Source organism: Bos grunniens, chromosome 3 (assembly GCF_055505025.1).
Source record: "Bos grunniens cultivar Pamir isolate PY7600 chromosome 3, Bosgru_T2T1.0, whole genome shotgun sequence".
Taxonomy (NCBI): Eukaryota; Metazoa; Chordata; class Mammalia; order Artiodactyla; family Bovidae; genus Bos; species Bos grunniens.
Genome location: NC_141167.1, coordinates 11,103,211 through 11,124,095, shown reverse-complemented (window position 1 = coordinate 11,124,095; position 20,885 = coordinate 11,103,211). Strand labels below are relative to the sequence as shown.

Sequence of the window (20,885 nt, the reverse complement as noted above, 5' to 3'; positions counted from 1 at the left end):
TGATACATGAGATGGCTGGTTTCAAACTTTCAGAGGTTGGGGACAGTGAGGCAGGACCAGCCCTGCCTGTTCTTCATCCCCCTGGTCGTCTTTGGCAACCCTGAAGCACCTCTCAGGATCCTCTGGTTCAGAGGCGTGGGTTGAAAACCATGCCCTAAATCATTAAAACCAGCATTCTGTCCAACAGACCTACACTCCGTTGTTCCTACCCTTGGGCAAATTCCTGTCTGTAAGGCATAATTCATCCCCCTGAGCTTTTCTGTCCTAGGAATATTGTCATATTTTGAAATCTGTGTTGCTAGCCTTAGATATGAGAAAATCGTCAGTTCCTAGTGTGAGTCTGTATTCTGTGTGGAAAAATTTTTCCTAACTACAGTTCAAGAAATGTCATCTCTTAGCACCAGTTCTCCTTCTCCCACTTCTTTCCTGCTCCTCACCTCACCTAACTTTTACATCTACATTTATTAGAGCTGCCTGGGGCTGACAGTTGGCCAAAACAAAGCCAGTATTTTCTGGAGGAAGAAAGAGTAGATGATCTTGTATCTCAGGCTTATAAAGTAAAATCTCATCTTAAGTCTGGAATTAAGTTCTATGTGTTAACTTTAACTTTTGAACTCATGAAATAAGAAAAAGATGACCATTCTCTGTAAGCATTTGAGGCTTTTTCTTTTTCCTTTTATTTTTCCCTTTTGAGTAGTAACTTAAATTAAACCTTCCTACCAAATCTCACCCTTTCCTAGCCATTAAATGCATTTTGTTCCCCAAAATATTTAAGACCACTTTAACTGGGGAGGAATTCCACTTAGATAACAGGATTCTGTGGTCACTCTAGATAGTCATATAGTCTAAGCTGCAAATGAGGACCATTTAATGCTTCATTTGATCTTAATTAATTTCAGTGGGGCCTGTTTTAAATGGGCCATCCTCTACTACCTTCTGCAGTGTGTTATTTAGCTCAGCAGGAATGAAGTAGCTCTTCTAACTCACCAGGGTGTGTTGACCTCAGTGAGATGAGCATTGTTAGCACTCTGTAAAAAGCTATTTTTGAACCATGTTATTTAGAAGTCATTGCTGTTCTTTGTTGCAAAAGAAGTTTTGCAAGAAAATGGCCTTTGTTCCCAATGAGTTCACCCATAGTGGTTGGTAGGGCATGTATTTTAATTGGATGCCACACCATGAGTGACTTGGTATTTTAGGGGAGGATTGGTCCAAAGCAGGGTGGGTATGGGGCAGGAATGAGCTTGGCTGGGGGGAGAATGGAAGAAGCCCTAAGTGTAGCCATCAGCAGAACCTACCCTTCCTTTCAGCAGAATGTTTGGTTTCCCTTTGGCTTTAGGGTGAAATCTTGAAAACTAAGATCTTGTCAAGACTAGAAAAGGTTTGTTATTGGCAGCCTGTATGGCTGCCCTCTTTATGTGTAGGTTTGTGTTTTCATGATGTTTGTAACTGCCCTTCCGTAGGAGAAGCCTACACCTATGACTGGCAGTTGATTACTCACCCCAGAGACTATAGTGGAGAGATGGAAGGGGAGCACTCCAAGATCCTGAAGCTGTCCAAGGTGAATTTGCCTCCTCTCGTTTGCAGGGGTGGGCTAGAGGGCTTGACCATTTTCTAAAATGTATAATATAGAACTTTCTGTCCACACTACAGTTAGGAGCAATCTTTTAGAAGTGGATCCTCCAAAAGTCTGGCTGGCTGACATCCAGTATTTGTTAGTGTATGATTCTCAAATTTTCATTTATGGTGAGAATATAAGCATAGTGGTGAGAGCTGAAAATATACACTAAACAGCTTTTAAGGGTAACATAAGGATTTTAGAATTTGGGAGATAAGCTAGGTTATTTGTGGCCGTATGACTGTGTAAATTGGCTCAGTCTTTTTTGGGATTCTGTATAGTTATTAAGAGCCATAAAAATGTTCATATTCTTTGGCCAAGCAATTTCTCTTTCTATCTGTTTGTCTGTCTTTTAAAAACTGTTTATTGTATATTAGTTATGTGGCAAGAATTGGGAATTTACTAGTTACTAATGTGAGAGTTGGACTGTGAAGAAAGCTGAGCACCGAAGAATTGATGCTTTTGAACTATGGTGTTGGAGAAGACTCTTGGGAGTCCCTTGGACTGCAAGGAGATCCAGCCAGTCCCTCCTAAAGGAGACCAGTCCTGGGTGTTCATTGGAAGGACTGATGCTGAGGCTGAAACTCCAATACTTTGGCCACCTCCTGTGAAGAGTTGACTCATTGGAAAAGACCCTGATGCTGGGAGGGATTGGGGGCAGGAGGAGAAGGGGACGACAGAGGATGAGATGGCTGGATGGCATCACCGACTCGATGGACGTGAGTCTGAGTGAACTCCAGGAGTTGGTGATGAACAGGGAGGCCTGGTGTGCTGCAGTTCATGGGGTCACAAAGAGTCGGACACGACTGAGCGACTGAACTAAACTGAACTGAATCATAATATTAACATTTATGGAAAATAGAGTCTAGTAGGTGCTATTGACTGAAGCAGGTAAATAGAACAGGGGTACACTGGGTCAGTGTAGGGGGTATTGAAGCCCCAGGGAGTTAGAGTAGATTTCTTAGAAGAGTTGGCCTAGTTGGGTCATGACATGTGACTGGCTTACTAGATAAAGGGTGGAGTGGTAATACTGCAGACAGAGGAAGGAATGTGTCCACTGGGCCAAATGATAGAGAGAAATATGGGGAAATGGGAATTACTTGTGGTTCATCCTGACTGGACCCCATGGTGTGAGAAGAGCAGTGGCACAAATGAGTTGGAGAAATGTAGGGGCCAGATTGCACAGAGCCTTGTGTGCTGGAAGAAGGACTTTGATTCTTATCCAGAGGGAGCCTCTGAAAGGTTTTAAGCAGGAGAATGACATGTTCAGATTTTCAGTTTAGAGAAATCACCCTGACTACAGATTGGAGGAGAGAAGACTCATACTAGGGACACGGTGAGGAATCTATTGAGACATGTAGGTATGAGATTGATAATAGTTTGAGTGAAAAAAAAAAACAATACAAATAACATAAGCCTTGAAAACCACCCATTGAGTGCTTTCCATGTGCTAGATACAGTGCTAATTGTTTTATGCAATTATTTCATTTAATCTTCCTAACAACCCCAAGACATTAATATCTGTTCTACAAATGACGAAGCTAAAAATTAGAAAAATAAAGTGGCTTGGTCTAAGTGCACAAGGCTATTAAATGGTAGATTTGAACTGGAGTTTTCCATCTCTGAAGCCCATGCTCTTAACAACTATGCTACGATGAATGGTTAAAAACTAAGGTGATGAATAGTGTGAATAGAGAGAAGTGGGTGGATCTGAGAACTATTATGGAGGTCAATCTGGTGATCAGTTAATTGGATGGAGGTGTTGGGGAAGAGAGATCTAGGATAATTTTAGCCTTTTGGCCTAGGAACTGGCTGGATGTTGGTGTATTTGTGACAGTATTCGCTGAAATGAGACGTATAGAAAGAGGAGCAGATTTGGAGGAGATTTGCAGATGATTAATTCATTTTGGGACAGAGTGAGTTTGAGGAACCTGTGAAACATTTGAGTGGAAGTGACCAATAAGTAGCTGAGGGTAAGGGGCTAGAGATCAGGATGCAGGTCTGGGCTACAGAGATAAATTTGTACACCAGCATCAAATAGATGACAACCAAAGCCATGGTAATAGATAAAATCATCCAGAGATTATAGAGAGTGAAGAAGTAAATGGATTGCAACTGGGGTCCTGGGGAACAGGTCATTAAAGGTATGGAAGGAAGAGGAAATGGGAGAAGATGAGGAGTAGGCATAGAAGTGAAAGTCGAGGAAGGGGAGCATTATAGGAAGAAGGAGGTGGTCAGAAATGCTACATGCATTTGATTAGCATGTACCCAAAGGAGATAATTCAAAAGAAAAAAATCATTTTACCTGAAAGATGTTCATCACAGCATTAGTTATAATATTTAAATTTGCGAAACAACTCAAATATCCAACAATGTGAAATGCTCATGTGAATTATGGCACACTTGTTCACGTACTATTCTCAGCCATTAAAATGACTATTAAAGAGACTGTTCTAATGAGAAAAGTGTTCATGCTAAATGAATCAAAGAAAGAACAATAAAAAGTTTGATACATACCCTGATTTTAGCTAGGCCCTGAATACTGCTGAAATAATGAGCTCCTTGAAGGCAGGGACCTTGCCTTATTCATCTCCAAACCCCAAGCCTAGAACAATGACCGTATATAATTGGTTCTCAATAAATGTTTGCTGAACAAATGAACTGTTTGTAGCTCTTTTTTCGTGTGTGTGTGGTAAAAGATTAGAAGGATATAAGAAAAATATGATTAATTGGGATATTAGGACAATGGGATTGTGGGATATTTTGTTGTTGTTATGTTCATACAGTTAGTAGGAATCAGGAGGGGAAAATATTCAGATATTTGAGAGCTATTTGGTATTTTTACAAAATGCTTTTCTTTGCAGAGTTGATTGTTTTAATTTCATAACTGAAGTAGGATGGTTGGGCCCTTAATGTTCTTCTGAAAAGAAAATGGGAGTACAGAGATACTGAAATCCCTTCTGTTGTTCAGAGTCAGCTAGTAATAAGATTCACATTAAAAGCTGTGGGTTTTCAGTTTCTAATTCATTGTTTCATCTCTTTAGCTAGTTTACTTTCTCCATTTTGGAAATGGTGCAAGAACAGGAGTATGCAAGAATCAGCATTGAAAAATTTAGATATACGTGTTATTTTAAATATAATTGCTGCTGTTTGTGGTTTTCTAAAAGATCTTCTCTCACTTCTGCAGCTCACTCCAGGCCTGTATGAATTCAAAGTGATTGTAGATGGTCAGAATGCTCACGGGGAAGGCTACGTGAATGTGACAGTGAAACCAGGTATGTTTCGCAGCCCCAGCCCTGTCTCCATTGCTCCCTCTGCAGGATTCCCAAGGAGATGGAGATTTAACTTTAAGGGTCTTAAATTCTCATTCCTTTTTGGTAATATATTTACGTATTGGGCAATTCCTAGTTCAGTGGAGTAAAAGGTTAGCCTGGCAAAGTGTATGTAGTTTGATTCTAATTGGCATACCTGGCTGGGCAGGGAAAAGTTGGTCACATGGCCCACAGTGTTGTGTGGCCTATCTGCTTGAGAATTACTTCTCCAAGTGGGTCATGCTGAGGACCATGTGTTGTAATTAAGAGACATAGGAAAGGCAGGAGCCTGGGAGAAGCATGCATAAAGTGGCAGGCTCTGTCTGATCTCTTTCCAGAAATGTGGGCCTTTGCACACAGAATTCCTCATTTAAACCCTGCTCTTGCCGGGAAGGTCCCATGGATGGAGGAGCCTGGTAGGCTGCAGTCCACGGGATCCCTAGGAGTCAGACACGACTGAGCGACTTCACTTTCACTTTTCACTTTCATGCATTGGAGAAGGAAATGGCAACCCACTCCAGTGTACTTGCCTGGAGAATCCCAGGGACGGGAGAGCTGGGTGGGCTGCCGTCTATGGGGTCGCCCAGAGTCGGACGCGACTGAAGCGACTTAGCAGCAGCAGCAGCAGTCCTTTTTTATCTTGGAAGCCAAATCTCATCATTCTTTTCAAGTGATCCACTAGAGCTTCTCTTGTGGCTCAGCTGGTAAAGAATCCACCTGCAACGAGGGAGACCTGGGTTCGATCCCTGCGTTGGGAAGATCCCCTGGAGAAGGGAAAGGCTACCCACTCCAGTATCCTGGACTAGAAAATTCCACAGACTGTATAGTCCATGGGGTTGCAAAGAGTCGGACACGACTGAGTGACTTTCACTTTCATTGGTAGATTACAGTGCATTATCAAGGTATCTTGTTTTGCATTTTCAGAAAAATTTGAGGATAGTTGGAAAGTGACACATACATTGGCACAAATTCTTAATACTGTTTTCTATCTTTGTTGGTAAAGGTTTTCTTTTCCTTCCTTGAACTTTGTAGCCAAAGTAATCCCTTCACCTTCTTAAAAATGTGTTAAGCATAAAGACCGTTTGATGATTTCTCAAAGAGGAGGCTGCTGAGTTTGTAGCTCACATTCATGAGAGTGGACCAAAGTGTTTTGTTACCTTCCCAGCACTCAGGCCTAATAATCTCACACACAATCAGCTCAGGGATGGTGGAGAAATCACTCATTATTTTTTTCACACAGTCTGTGCCAAGAGATAGTTTGCTTGCCAAGTCCTTTATTGCACAAAGCTTGTTTGTTGTCCACCTCTGTTCAGCTTGCCTGAAAGCAGTCAGTTGCTGCTATGATACTTATACTAGATAGCGCGTGAGCGTTGAAAGTATGCACGGGGCATGGCCTTAGCCATCGTCAGGTTTCCAAGAGGTTTTAACGGTCCCGGGTGTCTTAGGTTAGAACATCAGCCTGATCTTGTGACTTTCCCGTTTGGTGATGCTCAGCTATCCAGTTATGTAATGGAGACTGACATATACTGCACTCAGACATGACTCGCTTCTCCTCTGATGTAATTTATGAAGCCCTCCTTCCAGTTTCTTGTGGGTCATGTTTTTGCAGAGCCCCGTAAGAATCGGCCTCCTGTTGCCATTGTGTCACCACAGTACCAGGAGATCTCTCTGCCGACCACTTCTACAGTCATTGACGGCAGCCGTGAGTACATGTCTCAGCATGATGTTTTAGAAGAGCATTCGCTATGTACGCTAGTAAAAGACTTGCAGCCAGCTGTGTCTGAATACTGTTTAGACCAGTCCTCTTGGCCATGCTAGGGAAGACCAACTACCTGAAGCAATCTATTAGGAAGTAAAAACTAGACAGGCCCTTTTTAAAATCCCCATGTGGCCCGACTACAGTTATAGTTCTTCTCTGAGATGGTAAGAAAGTAGTGTTACTCATGCACTTAGCGTTATATTAATTGAAGCTTGCTGATTTTCAAATTTGCTTGCCTGGAGTTGCCATTCTTAGTTATGAAAACAAAGCTCCTTCCTATCTGTCATGGCAAGATAAGTACCTGAGAGTCTTGACAAAGAGCTCTCACTTAGCCATCACTGCCTAACAAGATCCTTGTCGGCCTTCTCCTGGAGGGACTCAGACTGTTCCCCCCGGCTCTGCCTGGCTCATTCTTAACATTTTACCCTTCAGAGTAGTGTCACCTGATGGGTGACATGAGAGGATTTCTGGGTCTTGGCTGTGTGTGTGCACAAGAGGTTCAGGCCCCTCATCTCGCCCATGTTCGCCTGGCCTCTTTTGAGACCCTTCAAGGCCCAGTTACCCTGACTGTCTTGGCACCACCAGTGGTCTCTGGTGGAGGCAGTCCCTGCTTAGCAGAGGAGTCTCTAGCAAGGTTAAACATTTCATGTAGATGATTCTGGCAAGCAGAGGAGGATGGAAGAGTAGCAGGCCAAGAGGAAGAGACAGAACAGAATGAAACACTTGTGTGAGTGGTAGAAAGAGTTCACGTAGTACCGTTTATTTTATATTTTTGAATAGGTCAAAGTTAAATAATATGTAAAGGTATACAGTGAAAAGAATCATTATCATCCCTGTCTCCCAACTGTCCAGTTTTCCTTCAGACAACCAATGGTATTATTTTATGCATCTTTCCAGAGATATTTTATGTGTTTATAAGAAAATATACAGTCTGTGACCACACATTACACACACAGTTATGTACAATGCTTGTTTCTATATGTTGGAGAATTTTTCTGAATTGATACATGCAATACTTCTTCATTCTTTTTTTCTTTTAATGTTTACATAGCCTTCCATTATATGAATGTATAATTTCATTGTATAAATATATACTTGTTTTCAGTCAATCTCTATTGATGACCATTTAAATTATTTTTGATTTGCTTTTAAAATAATATTACCATGAATAATAAGCATGATAGTTAACACAAATATTAAATGTTCTACAGATATATAACATAAGTGCAGGATTAAGTTCCTCTAAGAGGTATTGCAGGGACAAAGATAAATTTTCCCAAATTGCTGTTTATAGAGGTTTCAATTTATGCTTCCACCATAACGTTATGAGGGATCCTCTTCCCCCACACCTTTATCCATATAATCTGTTAGGAAATTTTGGTGTTTACCAATTAGCTAGGTTAAAAAGTGCTGTGCTAAGTGTAAATTTCCTTTTATTTTAAGTAGGTTGAGTATCACTTTTGATTTTACTTTTTTATACAGTAGCATTTTAACCAGAGGTTGCCTATGTTGGAGTCGTTGGAAAACTACACAGTGGAATATTCATAGAGAGGCAGAATGACCCAATAATCCTGGGAAAGAAACACTCTGGAGAGATAGTCTGTAATGTCATCAAGTTTTCCTAGTAGTTGCCCTGGTTTGTGTAAGCTGGATAAGTGCTGAGACCCAGTGCTCTCATGTTGTAACTGATATTTCTTTATGACCAAGAAAGCACTGATGATGATAAAATCGTCCAGTACCACTGGGAAGAACTTAAGGGACCTCTGAGAGAAAAGAAGATTTCTGAAGATACTGCCATATTAAAATTAAGTAAGCTCGTTCCTGGGAACTACACTTTCAGGTAAATTTGGATCCTTCAGGCTTACCATAGGCCATTTTTCCCCGCCTTGTGAGTTTTACATTATTAAAAGAGTAACTCTGACAGATATCAAAATTCCCTGTAGAGTTGATTGATAATATATATAGTCTTTGGTTCCATTGGTTCTTTAAGCCATGTGGTAATTGTGGTCAAAACAGTGATAACTTTTTAGGGCAAAGGTCCTTGCATAATAGATCAGGATCCACACAGCTAATCCTTCTCAGAGTCATACTTGGCATATATCCAAACCTTTTTATGGAATTTCTGTCAAAAACTAGAAGGGTCTATCTTCCTTTGCCTTTTCTCAGGAAAATTCTGTAAGGAATCTACTGTCATCTCTTCCCTTTGGGAAATGCTTCCTCAGCTTCTGATATCTCAAAATCCTTACTTTTGACTAATTATTTATTTGAATATAATTTGTAGGATCTTTCTCTATTGGAGACTTTACAGAGAATATGATTCAAAGTCAGTTCTTTTGGGAAGTAGCACTGACATACTAGATTGTGATTAGTGAGTCTGAGGCTGATTCTAGAGTAATCTTCCTTGTATCTGCATTATTCCTTGTATTCTGCAAAGCACTTGTACTTGAGTGTCACACAAATACCATATGTACACTATACTGTCCTTATTGTACAGCTGAGAAAAATGAGGCTAACTACTAACTTTTCTGAGGTCACACAGCTAGAGCTAAATGCAGATTTCCTAACCCCCAAGGTCAGGGCTCATTCTCCTCTGCTCCTTGACTTGACCTATTTATGTTTTGTCTCTGCTTCCTTGAATGCTCTTCTCAGTCTTTCAGGGTTCTGCCTCTCTTTAAGGACCTCCTCCGTTTTCAGCGAGGCTCTTGGAGATTGCTTCAGAGAGGAGCAGTCTCTTTATTCCCCGTTACACTCAGTGTCTCGGTGTGGTGCTTGCCGTGGTGCAGCAGCTTGTTCACGGGTGTCTGTCGTTCCCGCTGGACCTGACATTAGTCACATTTGAGACACTACCAGAGATGCAGCAAGGAATGTCCTAGCACAGCACCTGCCATATAAATAAACAAACAGGTCTGACTTAGCAACACTCTCACTGACTCCAGACTTCAAGTGAATGAAGGGTAGCTGCCATTACAACAAGATAGGAGCCTTCTCATTGGCTTAAAATGGAAATATGAGTTGGTTTTTGCCTTGAATTTCTAATATAGGAACTTTAATATTTATGGAATTTAGCCTGGGCTATGTGATCCTTTTTGAAATAGTAACAAAAATAGCTACTGCTTCTTGAACATTTACTGTGTCTTTAGTACTGTTTGGAGCTCTTTGCACGCAGTAGCTCATTTAATCCTTGTAACTGATATTGTAATTATTCTTATTTTACAGATTAGGAAATACAGTCACAAAGAGGTTAAGTAACTTGCCCAAGGTCACATAGGCTGCGGACTCAAGTCTGAGCTTTTAACACAGTGTTAAAACACTGTGTGTTTAACACTGTTAACCTAGAGCATTTCAGGGGAATGGGTGCAATTCTGTTTTTCCAAGCCTCAGTCCATAAAATGATGGGATTGGGTTTGACTAGCATTAAGGTCCAATTTGTTTGATTCCACTTACCTTTTCTTGTCCCCTGCTTTTACATGGAGGTGGCTTCTTTCCCCAGCCCTGTGGTCAGCTGCTGTTTGATTCCAGGATTTTTACACACAAGCCAGGGACTGTCTAAGGTGAAAGTCAGAGTAATGGGCATTTGCCATTTTGCATCTGTCTATAACTTGCTTTTGTTCTGGAAGAGAAGACAAATAAGATATGTTTAAAAAAATAAACAACTGAAAACAGGGAAACTGGAAAAAGAGGACAAGTTATGTGGATTTTTCTTTTGCGTGTATTTGCTGATTTGCGTTGTGATGTTTTTGTGTTCTTTTTCTCAAGGCTGTAATATCAGAAGTCCCCTTAAGACCATAGGTAAAAAGTGAGATTGTGGGATTAAAAACCCACAGATGTCTGGCTCTTTCTGTGGCTGGTGGTGAGATTTAAACAAACGACATGTCTTTTATATGCTTTTCCTCTTTCTGTCAGCAAAATGGAAGGAGCCCAAACCTCCTTGCTTGCTTATGCTCACATTTTGAGGTGGCAAGAGAAGCTTTAGGCTGTTCAGCTGGAAGGCATCATTTAGGTAAAAGCCTGCTCTTATAAATGAACATTTTTTTTTTCTCTTGCAAATTCTCTTTCACACTGGCACAAACTGTGGGACTGTTGCGTAGGAGATTCATTTCCATCTCAGGCTCCTGTCTTACTGGAGCCAGCCTTCCCGGTCCATCCTAGAGGCTGTCTGCCCAGGAAGTCCATTCTCGCGCTGTGTACACAGCCAAAACAGGATGATGGGAGGAGAGCCTGCTGTAGTCAGAGCTTGCTTTATTTAGTGTAGCATCTTTGAACCTCAAAGGGATAGGGGCTGGAAATTACTGCTTCTTAAGACTTGGTCTGGGCTTTGGAGTCAGAGCACTGGGCTTGTACCTTGACTCACTATTTAGCTCTGGGCAGGTTTCTTAACCTCTTAAAGACTTGTATAATTGTGAAATTGATGATACCTCTTTCTGTATGGTTGTTGGGAGGGCCAGATCAGACAATGCTCGTAAAGGTCCCAGCCACAGATACATGTAGGCAGCAGAGTGAAACAGTGTAGAGATATATTGTCTAGATTTAGATCCTGACTCCACTACTGTCAAGCTTTCAAGCTTGGGCAAGCTTCACCTCTTTCTGCTTTGGTCTCCTCATGTGTATAGGGGTGAAATAAGGACAGTACTTTATAGAGCTGTTGTGAGGATTAAGTGAGATACAAAGTGCTTAGAACAGTGCCTGCCACACAATAAGCCCTCAGTCAGTGTTAGCTTCTAGCGTTATCCTAACTCTCCAAAAAGAGTGGGTTAGAATTGACTGCCACCTGGTAACCCTGCCACATTGCTGGTTTTTAGCCCTGAGTTCTAGTTCTTCTGTGTTTATTCCTCTCTCTTTAAGCCCATCCCCGACGGTACTTCTCTCTCTGTCCTGACAGCTTGACTGTAGTAGACTCTGATGGAGCTACCAACTCTACCACTGCACGCCTGACTGTGAACAAGGCTGTGGACTACCCCCCTGTGGCCAATGCAGGCCCCAACCAAGTGATCACTCTACCCCAGAACTCCATCACCCTCTTCGGGAACCAGAGCACTGATGATCATGGCATCACCAGCTATGAGTGGTCACTCAGCCCAAACAGCAAGGGGAAGGTGATGGAGATGCAGGTAGGAAGGAAGAGCACCTGTCTTTTCTTGCCCAGGGAAATTAGAGCTGCTGGACTGGGTCACCCATCCAAGGCTTATTTTTCTCCATCTTAATAACGAAAGTCAGATTAGTACATAGAACATTGATTTTTTTTTTTTTTTCCTTTAAAAAAGGTTACAGGGCCTTCAGTTAACCCATTAGCAAAAACTTTTATCTTAAATATTTAGTATTAGAGGAAAAGACTGATAGCTTTTCTTGGATAATTTCAGGGAGTCAGATTCCTTAAAAACTGCAAGGGTACAAAACTTCTTTTTTTTTTAATCAAATTTTTTTTGGCATATAGTTGCTTAACAATGTGGGTTAGTTTCTGCTGAAGAGTGCACATCTTTAAAGTGAAAGCGAAAGTAAAAGTCACTCAGTTGTGTCCAACTCTTTGCGACCCCATGGACTATATACAGTCTACAGAATTCTCCAGGCCAGAATGCTGGAGTGGTTAGCCTTCCCCTTCTCCAGGGGATCTTCCCAACCCAGGGATCGAACCCAGGTTTGTGTGCAGGTCACACTGCACGCCTGCAGTGTGGGAGACCTGGGTTCCATCTCTGGATTGCTAAGTTCCCCTGGAGGAGGGCATGGCAACCCACTCCAATATTCTTGCTTGGACAGTTCCCATGGACAGAGGAGCCTGGTGGCCTACAGCCCGTGAGGTCGCAAAGACTCAGACACGACTGAGCAACTAAGCACGGCACAGCACATCTTAGTGAGCTCTATTAAAAACTGGAGTAGATTGCCAGACTGGATGGTGAGCATCTTCTCTCTGAACATATTGAAGAAGAGACTAGGTCAGTCAACAGGCAGGTAACTAAGTGAAGAAAAGTGGGTGGGGCTGTGGCACACTGGACAGCATGAGCCCCAACTGAAGGGCTCAGCAGCCCCTCAAGTTCGACTGGTTGCTGCCACTTTGGAGTATGGTCCCAGTGTTGTCAGATCCTCCAGCTTTTCAAGAGAAGACAAGTCTAGACTTTTATAAGAAATTTTCCAACTTTTAAGACCCAAAGACCAAATAAAATGCTTGCAAGCTGGATTCAGCCCAGAGGCTGCTAGGTTTCGCCTACTGTTTTAGAAGTTCCTGCGTTGGCAGTTGGCTCTAACTTATCTGTAATATCCCTTCTGACACTCAGGAGTCTTACGTTTTCGTATTTGAGGCATGAGTTAAAGCTCACATTTCATCCGGCTTTAGTTTAAGTATTATATGAGGTTTCTCTGCTGTCACAGAATCTGTTCAGACCTGTAAGGGGACAGCACAGCATTACAACAGAGTTGTTGCTGCCATGTTTTATTGATGCAGCTTTGTTAAGCATCACACTTTGTTAGAACATTGTTTTTTAAATTGTGTTGTTTTGTTATATGTTCATGGTCTTCTTTTTGGCTTGAGTCATAGAAATGGATCTTGGTTATCTCTGCATATTTTCCTGTACTCCCTTCCCTCGTGAGCACTCTAACTTTATTTGAAACTGTTGCTGTGTCAGAGGTTTATTCCCTTGAAGGGTCAAGCCTTTTTAACAAGATGTTCCACAGTGTCTGGTTGAGTATTCACTAATTGGGAGGTGGTGGCCCAGTACCAACCTAGGTTTAAAACTGGGTAGATGATGTAGACCAGAGAAGGACTTACTGTATGATATGATTTTGAGAGTCCACTTCTCTGTATGTGTTCATTCAGGGGGTTAGAACACCGACCCTGCAGCTCTCCGCCATGCAAGAAGGAGACTATACTTACCAACTCACAGTGACTGATACAGTAGGGCAGCAGGCCACCGCTCAAGTGACTGTTATTGTGCAGCCTGGTAAGTCTGACCTTGCGGCAGGCTCTTCTGTTGGCTGGTCCTTTGACCCTTGGGTGAGAAGAGGGCTTGGGTTCTGAGCTGTATGAGGGTACAAATGGGAGTTATCAATCTACCACCCCCCTGGCAACTTCGACTGTCCGTTCCCCTGGTGCCTCCTTCAGAGGTACAGAGACAGAGCATTTCACAGCCTCATTTGTGCCCTTGATCTTGGCTGGTTACTGTGCCTTCAGTGGGAGTTAGCAGATGGTGTCTGTCATCCCAAATTCTACCATATCCTTTTTTTTTTTTCCTTTGACCCACCTTGCAATTTGGAGGATCTTAGTTCCTCGACCAGGGATTGAACCCAGGCCACAGCAGTGAAATCCTAACAGACCTAGACCACTGGGGAACTCCTCCTACCGTGTCCTTTAAGGGCTAGCTTAAAGCCCCCTTCCTCAAGAAAGCCCTGCCTTATCCCTCAGGCCCTTTCATTTAAACTCCTGTAGCCTTATACTTCAAATTTAGCATGACCCTGTAACTTCATTATGTTCTGCCATGTTCTTTCAGAGTTGTTTTATACGTTTTGGTCTTACATTCTTCATCGTGAGCTCCCTGACCATACCCTTACCTCCCACAGTATCTGAAAGTTCTGTGGGTGGAGAGGCAGAGGCCTTGAGGCTTCCAGAACATATGTCCCAGTTGGTTCCTCTGTTCTCCCAGCTGGACTGCCTGCTTTTGACCTCCAAGTCTCTGTCTTCTAGAAAACAACAAGCCTCCACAGGCAGATGCAGGCCCAGATAAAGAGCTGACTCTTCCCGTGGATAGCACAACCCTGGATGGCAGCAAAAGCTCTGATGACCAGAAAATTATCTCTTATCTTTGGGAAAAAACACAGTGAGTACTAACACGAAACCCTTGTGTTGGCAAAGGCACCAGGCCTTTGAAGAGCTCGGTTTTACTTGCCTGTAGGAGTTTACTTTCTTATTAGCTTATCCAAGGGGGATTACTGAGAAAGAAATGTTTGCAGTCCCAAACTTCAACTCTAAGAAAATGATATAATTTTTATAAGAAAGAAAGAGAACGCTTAACATCAACTGTCCCCAGGTAGTACTTTGTGGTTCTGGTGCTTTTACAGGTACAATCCGTCTGCTGAAATGCATAGTTTAATTACACTTGAGAGGCAGGATGGAAGGGGTAATGGAGCAGAAAAGTACTGTTGCTCAAAATTAACAGGGGAAGGCTGGCAGGGGGGATGGGGCAGAGCAGCTATTAAGGAGAATTGAAAATTCATCTATAAAATGAAAGCATTAGTCTGTTATTGTTTCCTTGAAGACACTGGTTACCACTTAAGTTAGCCAGAGGCCAAAAGCAGTAACTAAAATACTACTAATTAAATTGGAATTTCCTAATCAAACCATTCCTGGTTCTCAGTTTCTTTCATTTCCTTTAAGTCATAATAAATGGAACTCAGATTATATGCAGGATCCCACAGGAAGCAAAATAATTCCAAGAAAGAGTTAAAAGCATTCTCAGTTTCCAAAGATAGCAGCCAAAGGAGAGACTGGGTTTTTTGGTTTTGGTTTTGACTGGGATGTTAGAGATGGGTGGGTAAGGCCTGTAATTTGACTTGCAAAGCACTTGACTTATGATTGGTGAGTTGGAGTCTAGAAATTATTTTGCTTAGCTTTTGTTGTCTAGAAATTATTTTGCTTAGCTTTTGTTGTCTAGAAATTATTTTGCTTAGCTTTTATTTCTTTCTTTTAGAGAACCTAATTTTCCTCAACCTAGCATGTTTTAATTATAACTGTCTGTTGAAGACACAGCAGATAAACCATTTATTTGAGTTTTATTGGTGTTCACAGCAGAAGTAATGCTTAGCATGTCTTCTTGGAGGAGAATCTGTTTTAAGAGGGGCGGCTGGAGTCAGGGTTATACATTTAAAACAAGAGCAAAACCCTGAGAGAGTGCGGATTTCTCTGGCTGTCCCTCGGTGGTAAGGAACGCTCTAAGGCATTTTGGCCCTTGAACAGAAGGGCTCTCTGCAGTGTGTAGTGTTGTGTCTGTTTGTTGGTGCAGAGCTCACTCCCCTGCTGCAGGCTCCTTGTGAGGCCACCGGGGACAAGGAAGATACGGTTGTTCTGGGTCCTCTGTGGCCCCTGTCTAGGAGCGGGAGGGAGTTTTGCTTATGCAGCTGCTGTGCTAAGAAGAGGATGGTTTTTCCCTGAGTGCTGTCTGCAGCCTTGGCCTGTTTCCTCTCCCTGACTTTTCAGCAGGAGGGAATTTGGCATGTGATTAAGAAATGCATTTTGCTTCTTTGCTGGCAAGAGCTGAACCAACTACTGGGCCAGAAATGCTTTTCAGAAACATGACTCTTAAATCATTCTTTTGATCAGAGACCTGCTCAGAGCACTTTCTTCCTTTTGCAAACTGGAGCAGCACAAAGTTTGGATGTTCTCGAAGCTCTCATAAAGGATAAGGCTAAATGTGTCTGAAAGCAGGTGAATGGAATTTTCTGATCAGCAGGTAGCTTGTATTTTTGGGGCCAGATGACACTCTGTCCAAATGGAATATTTTTAAACATGCCCTCTTGAGGTGAAGGAAACAATAGTTCATGTCTTAGCTGAGGCAGTAATTCTCTGCTCCTGCTAAGTCGGGGACAGGAGAAGTAGACAGGTGCAACTCCTCCCTCTGGTTTCTCTTTGTCTAGGGGACCTGACGGGGTACAGCTCGAGAATGCTAACAGCAGTGTCGCCACTGTGACCGGGCTGCAAGTGGGAACCTACGTGTTCACCCTGACCGTCAAAGATGAGAGGAACCTGCAAAGCCAGAGCTCTGTGAATGTCATTGTCAAAGAAGGTATATCTTGCCGCCTTGGGTTGGTACAGCTGCCTCTGGGTCAGATAAGTAAAGAATCCATCATCTCGTGTTTGTTTGAAGAATTGATTAGAGACAGAGGGTAGAGAAGAAAGTTAGGGGTAAGGGCAGCTGTTATTTGCTTTTCTAAAACAGTCTTTGATTGGGTGGCTTTTAAGGTAAATTTTAGCTCCTTGTTTTCCCTCCCTCCCATCTTCCCTCCTCAGTTGAATAGGAAGAGAATTAAGGTTTTTTCCCTTTGCATTTTTATTTTCTCTCTGCTGCTATGTCCCTGGGTCTCTGTAACTCTCCTGCTAGCTACAGTGACACCTGCTGTCCAACCTTAGAATGACCGTCCTGTGCTATTGCTTCCTGTGCTCCTCCTAGGAGCCTGCACTCTGAGGCCAGCTTAACAGGAGTGGCTCAGCCTTGCTCTGGTTTGCAGGCACGGTGATCAGTGATGGTCTTGGGAGAGGCCTGTAAGCTGATAGTAGGAAAAACTACCAGGGATGCAGATGGCCCCCCAGTGCAGTCCCCTGAGCTCAGTGAATAGGGAGCACACTCTGGTAAACAAAGCTGCAGGTAGGGCCCCGGGTGAGGAAAGTGTCTCTTTCCTTTTCCTCTATTAAAGTGCTAAGGAAGGAGTCAAAAAAAGATGTTCAGAGAATAACATTTTAAGCTGCATTTTGAAGATAATATGTAGTATCACCTGATGAAACCTGAACTTCAGGGCTTTAACCACTTTAGGCCTTTGTTTCCAATCACCTTATGTCACCAGAGCAGAGAAATGGATCCCTTCCAGGGGGGCTGCTGTGAGGATTTAGGAAGAAACTGCACTTGTGCCCTCTGCTGTGCAGTCGGGGAACATTTCTCTGGGCGGGACTGGAGCCACAGCCCCTGAGGCACTGGTGGTGATAACTCTACACTGTTAATTGCTGGCGTGGATAAGTGCTTGAAACAGTTCTTCAGTTAGGATGTTTTTGGTGTTTAATTTCCTCACAAGCACCATGAAGAAGCATTTCTTTTTTTTCTGAATCATACATTTTTTTCAATGGTTTCTCTTTGTTTAGAAATGAACAAAGCACCTGTAGCCAAGATAGCTGGGAATGTGGTAATTACCTTGCCCACGGACACAGCAGAGCTGGACGGCTCCAAGTCCTCAGATGACAAGGGAATAGTCAGCTACCTCTGGACTCGAGATGAGGGGAGCCCAGCCGCAGGGGTAAGTGTGCCAGGAGGTGGAGAGCTACATAGGTCGGTCAGGTGGTGAGATGGGGAGAGGACGCTGAGTCAAGCACTCCAGGACCTGTTTTAACCAAGTGGTCTCTTGTGTCAAACCTGAATTGTTCTGAAATCCAGGAAGATTAAATGGCTTGCCTAGGGTCACCCCTCAAGCTTGTGTGGAAGAGAACATGATTCGGTTCTCTTATCCTCATCACTGTGGGTTGTGATGCCATCACAGAGCAGGAACTCAAAGCCATCTGCCCAGAGGGGGCTTAGCTATGACAGAGGCAGCTAACTCCCGTGAAAGGAGTGTGGCTTTGCTCTGCAACATTGCCGTGTCGTTCCACCCCACAGGAGGTGTTAAATCGCTCTGATCACCACCCTGTCCTCTTTCTCTCCAACCTGGTCGAGGGAACCTACACGTTTCACCTGAAGGTGACTGACGCGAAGGGTGAGAGTGATGTAGACCGGACCACGGTGGAGGTGAAACCTGGTGAGTTCATTTAGTGAGGGGCCAGAGTGGAATTGCTGGATCAGCCCAGCAGGGCCTGGATCCTGAGACCCTTCCCCCAGCATGGACAGAGCCAGATGGCATATCCAGCTTTAAACAATCTAGAATCCCCAAGCTAAGAACTCTGTAGAGACTCTCTGTTCCAGCAAGACCTCTCCTACGCACACAGAAATATGGACCTCCCCCTACTTAACTCAGATGGAGAAACAGAAACTCAGAGAGGGCAGGGCTTGCTCAGCTTCACACAGCCGTTGTGTCAGAGCCAGGCCTTTGGGCCCCTGTGCCAGCACTTTCTCCTCTATGTGTGACTGATGACAGAGGGCTCAGGGTGCTTTGGGAATCTGAGCACAGGAATAACTTGAGTCATGATGTCTCATCAGCACCCAGCTGCAGAAAACAATTTATTTTTGTAAGTTGAGCCTCAGGCTTTATCTGACAACCCCCAGGGAAGGTAAAGTAACTGGTGTCCTTTACATTTTTCAGATTTGCAGAAATAAAATTTCTTTCTTAAATAGAACCATGTTTTTGTTTTGTTTCAAGGCTAATTTGGTATTAGGGAGGAAATGAGTACAGGGTGGGATAGAGTGTTATAAATTCCTGAGCATCTGATGAGAAGGTATAAACTTTCAACCTACTCTTTATTAGGATTAAGGCCAAGCTTATGTACAGATGTCTTAGAAGGGAAGGGATCTTGGCAGGTCTTCAGTCCTTGCCCTGCCTCTCTGAAGGACAACAGCCAGGACACTGTGAAGTCTCCTCTGTGTTTAAAATCACATCACAGATAGTCTCTAATTATGTCAGTGATACATCAGGACAGACACATGGTGCATCAAGTATGTGAAGAAGGTATTCTGAATAGTCACTTTGAACTTCCACATATAGAACAGTCTTTAGGACATAATCAAAAGTAAGACATAATGGTTTTACAGTTCTAGAGTTGTGAAAACATTGTCCGGCTGTGATGTTGTTTTAAGGAAATCCTTGTTTCTTGGCTGCCTGGATTTCCTTTGTGTTTATGGTTTTCAAACCTGTAGGGCAGGTGCATTCCCATTGGTAAGATTGTTGGCATGGAAAATTTCCCTCCCATTGTTGCATACAAAGTACAGCAGTCACTGAAAATCAGACTGGATCAGGAGAGATTGCTGGACACCCACCACTTGGTCTGGAGAGTTCAGGAAAGCCAGTTGGGCAGAGACTTTTAGAACAAACGTTGAAGTGCTTTTCTTTTCCCCGCTTCCTTCACTAAACCCCATTGATTTGCACTGGGCCCCAGCACATGTGTGGTATTTCTCAGGTTAGTGGAGAGACCAGGAATGCTTCAGGACGAAGCAATGGGGAGTTCACCATGGGGCCTTTCCATTTTGAAAGAGGTCACTTGCATTTCTGAATGCTCTCACCACATTCTCTCCTGGGCCAGAGCGCAGGCACAGTGGCTGGTCTGTGTTAACTCTCCTGCTTCTAAAGCCATGACTGATCCACGTGCTTTCCAGATCCCAGGAAAAACAGCCTGGTGGAGCTCATCTTGGATGTCAACGTCAGTCAGCTAACTGAGAGGCTGAAGGGGATGTTCATCCGCCAGATTGGGGTCCTCCTGGGGGTGCTGGACTCCGACATCATTGTGCAAAAGATTCAGCCGTACACGGAGCAGAGGTAGCTGGGCATGAATGGGGGGAGACGAGGAAAGACCAGGGGTCCCCGGGCTTCTTGACTGAGCTGATAAAGTAGCGTGGGTAGATAGAGAAGAGTGGGCCCTCTGACCAGGAACCACTCATGGTGTTCATTTCTTTAACGAAGAAGAAATGTACTCTTTTAGGACAGGTCATGTGCTCTGTGCTAGATACTGCAGCAGATCCCAAGGTCAGAAGACGGCCATGATGTTTGACGACCGTGTTCTAGGAGGGAGATGACCAAGTAAATACGTAACATCAATACGCAGTGGCTTTGACAGAAGGCCAGTTGGAAGCAGATAGGGTAGGGGGTCCCCAGAAAAAGAGAATCAGGCTTGTCTTACCTTAAGCCATTTTTGGCCTAAGCCATTTTGTGATCTAAACCTGGCTACAGTGCTTGCCCTTGAGGTCTCACTAATTAATGATCTTAAGGGAAGAAAGAATGCAGGAACGGGGAGTTCCCTGGTGGCCTAGTGGTTAGGATTCTAGGCTTTCACTGCCATGGCCCAGGTTCAACCCCTGGTTGGGGAACTGAGATCCCACAAGTCCTGCAGTGTGACCAAAGCAAAAAAAGAATTTAGGACCCAGTGATTCTTCTCAGGTAAGAGAAGTAACAATACCAAAAATAATAAATCAGTTGTAAAGACTCCCAGTTCTGTTCCAGTGGTAAAGATAGCCTGAAACCCTCATCCACCAGATCAACTGGAACCTGAGAAAAGATATTGACCTTTTCTGAGCCTCATGATTTCAGTCAGCCAAAGCTTGGACTCTGTTGACCTATGTCCCAGTTCTGTGCTGAATTCTCTGCTCAAGCCCCTTCATGAATGTGTATGTCCCCTTAGCGTAAAACTTCCCCAATTTTGCCATCTAGGGAGACACTGCTTTGGGAAAGATCCCCAGTGTTCTCCTCACTTGCCGCAAGTGATAGATTCTCCTTCTTCTCACCTTTGGCTTGGTTGCGTCTTTTGGCTCAATACCACCTAGAGGAGAACCCAGTTTTGGGGTAACGCTATCATGGAGGCACAGGCAAGGGGGTG

The 20,885-nt window shown here is 43.4% G+C and overlaps 1 protein-coding gene across 6 annotated transcripts in view; it reads left to right on the top strand.

Moving 5' to 3' along the window:
* KIAA0319L (KIAA0319 like) overlaps positions 1–20,885 on the top strand; it is a 97,275-nt gene that overhangs the window by 62,080 nt on the left and 14,310 nt on the right. For 4 of the 6 annotated variants that reach the window (XM_086378866.1, XM_086378837.1, XM_086378858.1 and 1 more), the window contains 11 exons: positions 1,461–1,558; positions 4,803–4,890; positions 6,536–6,628; positions 8,393–8,525; positions 11,565–11,793; positions 13,491–13,614; positions 14,355–14,487; positions 16,301–16,449; positions 17,517–17,668; positions 18,025–18,163; positions 19,672–19,831. In XM_086378866.1, the coding sequence (XP_086234992.1) occupies positions 1,520–1,558; positions 4,803–4,890; positions 6,536–6,628; positions 8,393–8,525; positions 11,565–11,793; positions 13,491–13,614; positions 14,355–14,487; positions 16,301–16,449; positions 17,517–17,668; positions 18,025–18,163; positions 19,672–19,831 (1,439 nt within the window). In that variant the 5' untranslated portion in view covers positions 1,461–1,519. The remainder of the gene's footprint in view (positions 1–1,460; positions 1,559–4,802; positions 4,891–6,535; positions 6,629–8,392; positions 8,526–11,564; positions 11,794–13,490; positions 13,615–14,354; positions 14,488–16,300; positions 16,450–17,516; positions 17,669–18,024; positions 18,164–19,671; positions 19,832–20,885) is intronic. The other 2 variants (XR_015155722.1, XR_015155721.1) reach the window with 1 other exon arrangement.